Source organism: Gracilinanus agilis, chromosome 5 (genome assembly GCF_016433145.1).
Source record: "Gracilinanus agilis isolate LMUSP501 chromosome 5, AgileGrace, whole genome shotgun sequence".
Classification (NCBI taxonomy): Eukaryota; Metazoa; Chordata; class Mammalia; order Didelphimorphia; family Didelphidae; genus Gracilinanus; species Gracilinanus agilis.
In genome coordinates this window covers 308,898,064-308,910,426 of record NC_058134.1, presented here as the reverse complement: position 1 = coordinate 308,910,426, position 12,363 = coordinate 308,898,064, and the positions used below count along the sequence as shown (strand labels likewise).

The window sequence follows — 12,363 nt, the reverse complement described above, 5'->3', positions numbered from 1 at the left end:
CCCGTTCTAAGCCCTCTCCCAGTTCTGACCCCCCCCCGTTCTAGGTTCCCTCCCTGCTCCCCCGTTCTAAGGAGGTTGGAACAGCTGACCTCTCAGGGTCCTTCCGGCTCTAGACCTCCTCCAATTCTCCTACAAGATCATGAAGAAGACCCGCCACGCAGTTGCCATAAATGCAAACCTGGAGCCTGAGGGGGGACAGACAAGCTCGGGCTCCCCTTTCCTGGTGGCAGGTGGTCTCTCCGAGGGAGGGAGGTCCTGAGCCTTCCGGCCTAGCTTGGAGTCCTCTGGGCCCTGCTGCTCCCATCCTATCCTGCCCATGGGGGTGGAGGGAGGGTGAGGATGGGGAATCCAACCCTGGCCTTCTTGCCCAAAGGGCCAGGCTTACCTTGGCCTTCCAGAGCAACAGGCCCGTTCCCAGGATGCTGAGCACAGTCAGGAGGCCAGTGAAGGTGAGGAGAAGCAGCTTCTTTGGCCCTTCAGGGGGTTCTTTATATCCAGAATCTGTGAGGAAATAATGCCCAGGAAGGAGCTGAGGCCTGAGAAGGGCTCAGCGTCTGCAGGCCGCTCCTGGGGGCCACAAGCTTTCTTCACAACTGGCTCATGGAGGGGCGAACGGGGGGAAGGAACCCGGAGGGGCCTCCACGTTTTATGAGTGGCAAATCTTTGGCTCCTGGATCAGGAGCTGGACAACAATAAGGAGACCGAGGGGAGACTTTGGGAGGTTTTTGTTTTGTCCAGACACCTGGATGGGCAGTTTCTGAGGGGACTCCAACCCTGGTGGACTGTAGAACAAGCAGGAGAAAACGGTCACAGGCTGCGGGTTTGAATCCTGCCCCTGCCACGAGCTCTGGGCCAACACTTGCCCGCCATGGGCCCTCATCCATTGATGAAGAGCGGAGGCTGGGCTCGATGACATCCCTGAGACTTTCCAGGGCTAAGTCTAGGTTACAGCAGTCCCAATTCCATGTGCTGCCCGCTGCCTTCTTCCATGAAAGCTTTCGAAGGTGGCAAAGCTTTCGGTAAGAGGCATCACAGCCTTGGAGACAGGAAGAGCTGAGTTCAAATCCTCCCTCGGACCCACCCTGGCTGACTAACCCCAGGTAACCTAGTCCGGGACTCAGTCGGGCTCAAAACTGCAGAGCAGGCTCTGAGCTGCCTTTCTAGAGGGAGTCCCTCACGGGGAGCTCCTAAGAGCACCTAAGAGACGGCAGAGGGCTTGTCTGTGTCTCCTTTGAGACCTTCAAGAATCCCCCAAAGGAGGAACTGCTGGGGTTATTAGGCCATTTTATGGTGGAGGAATTCCCTGAGAAGCATCCAAACGGATCTGTTTGATCACACATCTGGGCTCCCCCAGTCAGGAAGGAGGACCGGAAGTGGGATCTTTCTCTGATGTCTTTGGAGCCTGGATGGATAGGTAGCGGCTGAGGGAAGAGAGGGACTTCCCCAGGCCCATCGCCATCCCCAGCTACTACTTCTTGGGCACCTTCATGTCCGTCGAGCCCCCTCTTCACACCCTCGAGATCTGGGCTTGGAGTCCCAGGCCCTGGGGTGGAATCCCAGCTCAGCCAGGGATGTCCCCTTTCTGGATCTTGACGCATTGGATGACGGAGCTCCGACATCCCTCCCACAGTTCCGATGTGGCAGATGGCCAGGACGACTTACCTCGGACCAGGACAAAGATCCCGCTGCCTGTCTTTGTGATGGAAGACCACTGCGCCTGGCAGTAGTAGGTGCCCGTAGCAGACACATCATGTAGCTCTATCAGAGTGAATGGGCACAGCTCCCAGTGCGTCTGGTTCTCCAGTCCAGGGCTGGTCCTGCAGCTGGTGAAGGTCGAGGGGCTCTGCCTGCCCTCGAGGTCAATGTGATAGTAACTGAACCTGTAGTTCTTGAAGGTTGGGGTGTTCTGGTAGGTGACCTTACAAACCAGGGAGAGGTTCTGGTGGGCCAAAGTCACCTGGATCGGGGCGTCAAGATGGGTCACAAACTGACCTCCTGTGGGAATGGGGGATAGAGAATGAATGAGCCACAATGGGGGAGTCTTGATTCTAAAAGGACTTACAGATTTCTGGAGCTCAGTGCCTTCCTCAGATCAGGGAGGCAAAGGACAAGCTCCCCCCCTCCTATTTATATGCCGAAGACATAAGATTCATGTCACACAGGGATTGCCAATCTATACCAATGAAGAGAGCTTCCACACTGGAAGTTCCTCACACCATCATGAAGAATACAACTCTTCATCCTTAAAGATGAACAGATGCTCTGGGGGAGAAGAGATGGCAGCTTAGGAATCCTCTCAAACCAACTTTAAAATAGCACCTCAAAACTACAGGAGCCACAGGACCAGCAAGGAGACAGAGTGAGGGGACTCTTCTACAGGAAACGACTCGAAAGTTACGCAAAAAAGAATTTATTTTCACGGAACAGGGGGGAATGGGAAGACAAACTGCAACTAGAGGAATGCTGGCTGACCACCAACCCCCAATTTACTGTACCAGGTTCTGAGTCTAAGTATAGGCTAACTTTAGGATCCCAGGACCCTGCCTAAGCCAAAAGCAGAACACCCCAAACCCACCCTTTGAAGTCCAAGCCCTGGCACCAGCCTGCAGCGAGGACCTGAAATCTGTAATACTTGGCACTTTGAAGTCTACACTGAAGTGAAGCCCCCTATACCCAGGGCAAAATGGCTCACAGCACCAAGTCCTACAAGCCATCAGCAGAGGAGACAGAACTAGTAGTTTTCACAATTCCCAGGCCACAGGCAAAAAAAAAAAGCCCAGGAAAATGATCAAACAGCAAAAGAAACACCTAACCATAGAAAATGTGTATGGAGACAAAGAGCAGGTACTGATTCAATAGGAAATAGTGAGAGCAAAGCAACCATATGCACAACTTCAAAGAAAAATGGGAATTGGTCTCAGGCACTAGAAGAACTCAAAAAGGAATTAAGAAATCAAACAAGAGAGGTGGAAGAAAAATGTCGAAAAGAAATGAAAGTAATTAAAAAAGAAAATAGCTTAAGAAGCAAAATTGGTCAAATGGGAAAAGAGGCATGAAAATCCAATGAAGAAAAGAGTTTCTAAAACAACAACAACAAAAAAAAAAAAACCCAGAATTGACCTACTAGAAAAAGAGGCAAAAAAAATCCAAAGAAGAAAAGAGTTCCATAAAAAGTAGAATGGACCAAATGGAAAAGGAGGATCAAAAGATCCTGGAAGAAAATCAATCTTTAAACATTAGAATTAGGAAAATAAAAGTTAGTGACTTCATGAGACATCAAGAAACAACAAAACAAAAATCAAAAGAAAGAAAAAATGAAATATATCTTTGAAAAAATAACTGACCTGGAAAACAGATCCTGAGAGACAACCTAAGGATCATTGGACTACATGAAAGACATGATACAAAACAAACAAGCAAAAAGCCTAGACATCATATTATAAGAACTTAGCAAAGAAAACTACCCTGATTTTTAAAAAAAAAAATTTATAACCCTTACCTTCAGTCTTGGAGTCAATACTGTGCAGTAAGGGCTAGGCAATGGGGGTTAAGTGACTTGCCCAGAGTCACTTGGCTAGGAAGTGTCTGAGGCCAGATTTGAACCTAGGACCTCCCATCTCTAAGCCTGGCTCTCAATCCACTAGGCCACCCAGCTGCCCCCCTGATATTCTTGAACAAGAGGGTAAAATAGAAATTGAAAGAATTCATGGATCACTTCCTGCAACAAATCTCCAAATAACAACTCCCAGGAATGTCATAGCCAAGTTCACAAGCTCCTAGACCAAGGAGAACATACTTCAAGGAACCAGAAAGAAATAATTCAAATACCATGGAGCCCCAGTCAGTTCCACAGGATGTGGCAGCTTCTACATTGAAGAGTTGGAAAGCTTGGAATATGATATTCTAAAAGGCAAGGAAACAGGGTTTAAAACCAAGAATCACCTACCCATCAAAACTGACCATAGTCTTTCAAGGGAAAATATGGTCATTTAATAAAATAGAAGATTTCCAAACATTCCTGAAGAAAGTACCATACTTAAACAGAAAAACTGATGCCCACATTCAAAATTCAAGAGAAGAATAAAAAAGTAAATAAGAAAGATCAAAAATTTAAGGGACTCAGTAAGGTCAAGTTGTTTATAGTCCTACACGGAAAGATGATATCTGTAACTCTTAAATTTTTTTAATATTATCATATTAGTTAGAAAAAGTATATACATAGACAGAGGGCGGGGTAGTAAGCTATTTGGGGAGATATGCAAAAAAAAGTCAAGAGGTGAAAAAGAGGACTTCTCTGAGAGAAATGGGAAGAGAGAGGTAAAATGAAGTAAACTTAAAGAGGGGAAGGGAAAACTATTACAGTGGAGGGAAGATGAAAGTGGTAACAGGCAATCCTTAAACCTTACTCTTATTGGAATTTATTCAGAGAGGGAATAATAGCCAGATTAATTGGCATATAGAATTCTATATCACCCTAGAGAAGTAAAAAGGGAATGGTAGGAAGTGGAGTAATATAAGGGATGGAGAAGTTGCGGGGAGTGATTTAAAGACCCTATAGAAAAGTATGAAGGGAATATGAAAGGTGGTAGTGGGAAGGGGATCAATATAAGGGAGGGAGAATAGGGGGAGTGATTAAAAGCAAAACACTTGTGTAGAGGGACAGAGTGAAAGGTGAAAGTGCAGAATCAAAAGAGGAAAACAAGATGGAGGGGAATATACAGATGATAATCATAATTGTGAATGTAAATGGCATGAACTCATCCATAAAAATGGAAGCAGAGAGCAGAGCAGATTAAAAATCAGAAACCTATAATATATTGTTTATAAGAAACACATTTGAAGTAGCTAGAATAAGGGTAAAAGGATGGAGAAGAATCTATTGGGCTTTAACTGAGATTTAAAAAGCAGGAATAGCAATCATGATCTCAAATAAGCTAAATCAAATATAGAGCTGATTAAAAGAGATAAGGAAGGTAATGAGTAATATGAAAAAAAAGCCTAGACATCATATTATAAGAAATTATCAAAGAAAACTGCCTTGATATTCTTTTTTTTTTTAAACCCTTAACTTCTGTGTATTGATTCATAGGTGGAAGAGTGGTAAGGGTGGGCAATGGGGGTCAAGTGACTTGCCCAGGGTCACACAGCTGGGAAATGTCTGAGGTCGGATTTGAACCTAGGACCTCCCGTCTCTAGGCCTGACTCTCAATCCGCTGAGCTACCCAGCTGCCCTACCTGACATTCTTGAACAAGAGGGTAAACTAGAAATTGAAAGAATTCATGGATCACTTCCTACAATAAATCCCCAAATAACAACTCCCAGGAATGTCATAGCCAAGTTCATATACTTACAAATGGTATAGCCTCCAGATTTTTAAAGGAGAAACTAAAAGAGCTTAAGGAGGAAATAGTAAAACTCTAGTAGTGGGAGACCTCAACCTTCCCCTATCAGAACTAGACAAATTTAACAAAACAAAACAAAACAAAAGTAAAGGAAGTGAATGAAATTTTAGAAAAGTTAGATTTAACATATCTGGAGAAAATTGAATGCGGATAAAAAAGGAATGTACCTTCTTTTTAGCAGCACCTGGAACATACACAAAAATTGACCATATACTAGGGCATAAAAACTTCATACCCAAATGCAGAAAAGCAGAAATAATAAATGCAACTTTTTCAGATCAGATACAAGAAAAATTATAATCAATAAGGGAGTGTGGAAAGGCAAATTAAAAATTAATTGGAAACTAAATAATTTAATTCTTCAAAGCAGGTTAGTCAAAGAACAAATCATAGAAGTTATCTCTGATTTCATTAAAGAGAATGACAATGAGGAGACATCATATCAAAATTTATTGGATATAGCCAAAGCAGTACTCAGGGGAAAATTTATATCCCTGAACACTTATATCAATAAAATAGAGGAAAAAGCAAATTAATGAATTTAGTATACTAAAAAAACTAGAAAAAGAACAAATTTAAAATACTCAACTAAAGGGGGCAGCTGGGTAGCTCAGTGGATTGAGAGCCAGGCCTAGAGACGGGAGGTCCTAGGTTCAAATCTGACCTCAGACACTTCCCAGCTGTGTGACCCTGGGCAAGTCACTTGACCCCCATTGCCTACCCCCCTTACCACTCTTCTGCCTTGGAGCCAATACACAGTATTGACTCCAAGACGGAACTTAAAGGTTTTTAAATAAACAAACAAATAAATAAATAAATGAAGAATATCCAACTAAAGACTAAATTGGAAGTCCTAAAAATCAAAGGAGAAATTAATAAAACTGGAAGTAAAAGAACTATAGAACCAATAAATAAGATTACGAGTTGGTTCTATTAAAAAAAATCCCACAGAACAGAGCATTGGTGAATTTTATTTAAAAAAGGAAAGAAAAGGATCAAATTACCAATATTAAAAATGAAAAAGGTAAATTCACCTCTAATGAAGAGGAAATTAAAGCAATCATTAGAAGCTATTTTGTCCAATTATATGACAATAAATCTGACAATCTAAGTGAAATGGATGAATATTTACAAAAATATGAATTGCCTAGATTAACAAAATGGGAACTAGAATATTAAATAATCCCATCTCAGAAAAAGAAATTGAATAAGCCATCAATGAATTCCCTAAAAAATAATCCTCAGGGCCAGATGGATTCACAAGTGAATTCTATCCTACATTTATTTAATAATAATTTTTATTTTTTAGAAAAGTTAACACGGTTACATGATCTATCCTACATTCAAAGAACAATTAATCCCAATATTATACAAACTGGCAAAATAAGCAAAGAAAGAGTCCTATCAAATTATTTTTATGACACAAATATGGTACTAATACCTAAGCCAGGAAGACCAAAAACAAAGAAAGATTTTTACAGACCAATTTCCTTAATATTGATGCAAAAATCTTAAATAAAATACTAGCAAAGAGACTACAGAAACATATCACAAAGATTATTCACTCTGACCAGGTGGGATTTATACCAGGAATGCAAGACTGGTTTAACATTAGAAAAACCATCCACATAATTGACCATATCAATAATCAAACTAACACAAATCACACGACCATCTCAATAGATGGAGAAAAAGCCTTTGACAAAATGTAACACTTATTCCTACTGAAAACATAGAATGCAGAGGAATAAAAGGGCCTTTCCTTAAAATAATGAATATTATCTATCTAAAATCATCAACGAGTATCATCTGCAAAGGGGATAAGTTAGAAGTCCTCCCAAAAAGATCAGGAGTGAAGCAAGGATGCCCATTATCACCATTTCTATTTAACATTGTACTAGAAAGGCTATCAGTAGCAATTAGAGAAGAAAAAGAAATTGGAGAGATTATAGTAGACAATGAGGAAACTAAACTATCACTCTTTTCAGATGATATTTTGGTCTACTTAAAGAATCCTAGAAAATCAACTAAAAAGCTAGTGGAAATAATTAATAACTTTAGCAAAGTTGCAGGACACAAAATAAACCCACATAAATCATCAGCATTTCTATATATTTCCAACAAAGCTCAGCAATAGGAATTAGAAAGAGAAATTCCATTTAAAATCACACTAGACAATATAAAATATTTGGGTATCCATTTGCCAAGATAAATGCAGGAATTACATGAATACCACTACAAAACACTTTTCACACAAATAAAGTTAGATCTAAACAATTGGAAAAACATGAATTGCTCATGGGTAGGATGAGAATAAAAGTGACAATCCTACCTAAATTAATTGCGAAGATAAAATTAACTCTTCCTTTGTCTATTTTTAGTTAATCAAATCAAGAATTTAAAGTACCCCTACTTAGTAGCTAGCTAACCATTAGGTGAGAGCTCACAAGTCACTTACTTCCAAAGGCCACATGCACTGCCTCCCTTGGGCAGTGCTAGGCAAATTGAAAAACTGCAATTGGTTTCTGTAAAGAGGGGGAGAGATAGGCTGAGCCAGATTTCACTGGACCAGCACTTAGGGCTGGTAGGCTAGACCAGGCTTTGCCTCCTTCCTATATTTCCCACTTTCACTCTCTCTACCTTGTTGTAAATAAAAGCTACTAACAGTAATTTTGATTTAGGGTCTAATATTTTATAATTGGCAACCTCTTTCATAACTCTCATATTAAGTCAAAACCTAAATTTAGTTGTTACATTAATTAACTTATTCAGTGCCATACCTATCAAACTACCAAATCATTATTTTATAGAACTAGAGAAAATTATAACAAAGTTCATCTGGAAGAACAAAAGTCAAGAATATCAAGGGAACTGATGAAAAAAAAATGTGAAGGAAGGTGGCCTAGAAGTGCCAGATCTTAAACTGTACTATAAAGCAGTGACGATCAAAATAATCTGGTACTGGCTAAGAGATAGAAGGGAGAATCAATGTGATAGACTAGGAGGAAGTGATCTCAGCACAGTGTTCAATAAACCCAAAGATCCCAGTTTTTGGAACAAGAACTCAGTATTTGACAAAAACTGCTGGGAAAATTGGAAAACGGTAAGGGAAAAATCAGGTTTGGATCAGTATCTCACACTCTATACCAAGATAAAGTCAAAACGGGTATATGATTAAACATAGAGTGATATTATAAGTAAATTAGGGGAACATAGAATAGTTTGTCAGATCTATGGAGGAGGGAAGAATTTAAGACTGAGCAAGAGATAGAGAACATAATAAGATGTAAAGTGAATCATTTTTATTATGTTAAATTAAAAAGGGTTTTGTACAAACAAAACCAATGCAACAACGATTAGAAGAGAAACAATAAACTGGGAACAAAATTCTATAATAAATTTTTCTGATAAAGATCTAATTTCTCAAATATAAAAAAGAACTAAGTTAAATTTATAAGAAATCAAGCCATTCCCCCAATTGACAAATGGTCAAGGGATATGAATAGGCAGTTTTCAGATGAAGAAATCAAAGCCATCAATAATCATATAAAAACATTCTAAATCCCTCTTTAGAGAAATCCAAATCAAAACAACTCTGAGGTACCACCTCACACCTAGCAGATTGGCTAAAATGAAAGAAGGGGAGAGTAATGAATGCTGGAGGGGATGTGGCCAAATTGGGACACTAATGCATTGCTGGTGGATTTGTGAACTGACCCAACCATTCTGGCTGGCAATTTGGAACTATGCTCAAAGAGCACTAAAAGACTGCCTGCCCTTTGATCCAGCCATAGCATTGCTGGGTTTGTACCCCAAAGAGATAAAAAGAAATGAAAAAGGACCTACTTGCACAGAAATGTTCATAGCCGCGCTCTTTGTGGTGGCAAAGAATTAGAAACTAAGAGGGTGTCCCTCGACTGGGGAATGGCTGAACACATTGTGGTAGATGCTGGTGATGGAACACTATAGGAATGATGAAGAGGATGATTTCAGAAAGAACTGGGAGGACCTCCAAGAACTGATGTGGAGCGAAATAAGCAGAACCAGGAAAGCACTGGACACAGTAACAGCAATATGGTGGAGTGATCAGATGTGACAGACTCAGCTACTCTCAGCAACATAATGATCCAGGACAGTTCTGAGGGATTTATGACAAAGATCGCCCTCCATCCCCTCCAGAGAAAGAACTGCTGGAGTCAGAATGTGAATGAAAGCAGATGATTTATCGCTTGTTTATTTGGGTTTATGATTTGGGGTTTCAGTTTTATAAGATTATTCACTTACAAAAATGAATAATATGGAGATATGTTTTACATGATGATACACGTATAACCCCGACTGAAGTGCTCGCCAGCTCCAGGAGAGGGGAGGGAAGAGGGGAAGGAGAAAATTTGGATTGCGTAACTTTGGAGAACTTAGGTGGAAAATTGTTTTTACATGGAATTGTCTAAAAACAAACAAATAAATAAAGCAAATGGGAAAGGAAAAACCCAGCTACTACTCCGGGGCGACTTATGTAGCACAGTGAAGAGAGAGCCAGGTCTGGAGTCAGGATAACGGGTTCAAATCTGACCTCAGATATGTCCCTGCTGTGTGATCCTGGGCAAGTCACTTCACCCCCATTACCCAAACTTTCCCACTCTTTTGCCTTGGAACCAATACCCAGGATTGATTCTAAGATGGAAGATAAAGATTTTAAAAGGAAAAAAAAAAGTGATCAACAGCAAAGAATTCCCAGGACCTCAGTTTCCTCATCTATAAAATCAAGGGCTTAAACCAGCTGATTTTTCAAGTCCTCTTTAGTTCGGGGTCCTATGATTCCATGGTCCCAGTGGTGCAAGTTAGCACAGGTCACTTAAGATCCATGAGCCTCAGTTTCCCTACTTGTAAAGTGAGAAGACTGAACTCGGTGACCTCTGAGGTCCTTTCCACCTCTTGGCCTATGGTGTGAACTCTAATTGATAGGAAGCCTGGCATGTTTTCCCATTTCTTTTCACCCAATTACTCCAAGGAAAGGAGGGATCAGCAGATAGAATGCCCTGTCTCTAAAGGACCTGGCCCAGTCCCTGCTCATCAACTCACCTTCCTGGGACTGGAGCCCTTCCCCCCCCTCCCCCATTCCAGGCCTCGAGGTGTCCCGTGGAGGAGGATGGGATCAGCCACTGTAATTAATCTGGTCTTTAAGATTTGGGGGAAATCTATTTTTAAAAGCAGGCTCCTGCCGTCGCCAGGTCCTTCCTGAAGTCATTATTTTAAGGCCGCCGGGTCAGAAGCATGTAAATTCATGATCCGGGCTCAGGGCTCCTGCTACTTGGAGCGCCGCTGCCGCCGCCGCCGCCGCCAGGGCACAGATGACCTTGGTGCTTTGATGCATGGGCGAGGGCTCTGAAACGTCAAGGGATGCGATGTTATCTGATGAATTCAATCAATACTGACAGCCAATCTAGGCAAGTCAGGCCCAGATCATTTTTAAGTTCTCTGCTCGAGCGCTGGCATGCGGGGGCTGCGCCTGTGTCCGGGCGGGCGGCTGGCACGGCCACTGCTCAGTGGCACAAAGACCCACAAAGAGCTGATGAGAAGGGCCGGAGGAAGAACGGAGGATGAGTCCAAGGCTGCTAAGCTGGATGATGCCCGGACAGAAGTAGGGAAGTTTGAGGGAGGGCTGATTGGTTGAGAAAGAGGTGAAGATGAGGCCATGGATGCTTGAGGGGCCTCTGGGTAAAGATGACCAGAGAGCGTCTAGTGACCTCGGAGCTTCATATGTCAACTCGGGAATCATAGGAAGCCCTGCACACAGCTGGAGATGGAAGGGACCTCAGCGACACCAAGGCCAGCTCTCCTTTAATGGGAAGAAACAGGCTCACAGACATTAAAGAGCTTGACTAGGGGCAGGACTTGAACCCAGGCCCTCTGGATTCAAAGTCAGTTCTCTTCCCACTGTAATGTCCTCCAACTGCCACTCACAGGGCAGGCATGCCAGCCTAGCTGAGGCGGCATGTAACAGGCAGTCACTGCGGCATGACCAGCCTGACCACCATCACCCTCAGACCGGGAGGACAATGCCATCAGAGGAGGGACATTGCCATGTGTGTGCTCTGCTGCTGACCAGGAGGAGAAGCACGTGGGAGGGGGAACTGTGGACATGCCTCTTTCTAGGGGTTCGGCTGGGAAAGGGAAGGAGGACAGAGAAGGCCTAGAGAAGGAGCAGAGGGCGGGGAAGAAGGCCGCCATCTAGGACGGGCGGGAGGGCTTTTAGGGCCGGGCAGAGCTGTCATTCCGAATATGGGTGGGAAAGCTACCCAGATCACTGCCAGGGCCTAGCGCCGTGCCCGGAGAGCAGGGCCCTAATTATACCAGCTCCGGCCCTGGCAGGTACCCAGAGCTTCACAAATACGTGTTTTCTCACTCGAGGTAGGACGGGTACAACACCTCCATTTTCCAGATGAGGAAAGTGAGGCCGAGAAGGGAGGTGACTTGCACAACGTCACGCCCGGAGCCATGGCACCACCTACAGCAGAAGCCAATCCATGCTCCATCTAGAACGACTCTCTCTTTAGAGAGAAGAAAACCAAGACATTTGCTGGCCTCTATTATTTGTTTTTCGCTCCTTCTCTAGGTCAAGCCAACAAGTATGCGCTGTGGATGCAAGGAAGAGCAAATGGGGCTCCTGCCCTCAATGAGCTTCCAGTCTAATGGCGGGGGGGAGGGGGGAGGTTCCAACTAACTGCTCTGTAGAAATGAGCTACGGACAGGCTAAACGGGAGGTAACTGTAGAAAGGACAAGTTAGCCTTGACCTGGATCGGGAGGCAAGGAGGGAATGGGAGCCAAGTCCAGAGAGTGTAAGCTCCTCGAGGGCAGAGGCTGTTTCCTTCTTGTCCTTCATTCCAGGAGAGCACATGTCCAGTGGAAACTAAGTCCAGAGTTTCTTACACAAGTTTCTTGTTCCCTTGTACACAGAA

General features: G+C 43.0%; 1 protein-coding gene across 1 annotated transcript in view; it reads right to left on the bottom strand.

The window, feature by feature from the left end:
- Window positions 1-10,777, bottom strand: part of NFAM1 (NFAT activating protein with ITAM motif 1) — a 16,652-nt gene extending 5,875 nt beyond the window's left edge. Inside the window, exons 1-3 of the mRNA XM_044679298.1 lie at window positions 10,699-10,777; window positions 1,663-1,995; window positions 386-501 (exon numbers count right to left, since the gene is read on the bottom strand). Of these exons, the coding sequence (XP_044535233.1) occupies window positions 386-501; window positions 1,663-1,995; window positions 10,699-10,777 (528 nt within the window). The remainder of the gene's footprint in view (window positions 1-385; window positions 502-1,662; window positions 1,996-10,698) is intronic.
- Window positions 10,778-12,363: the final 1,586 nt, after the last annotated feature.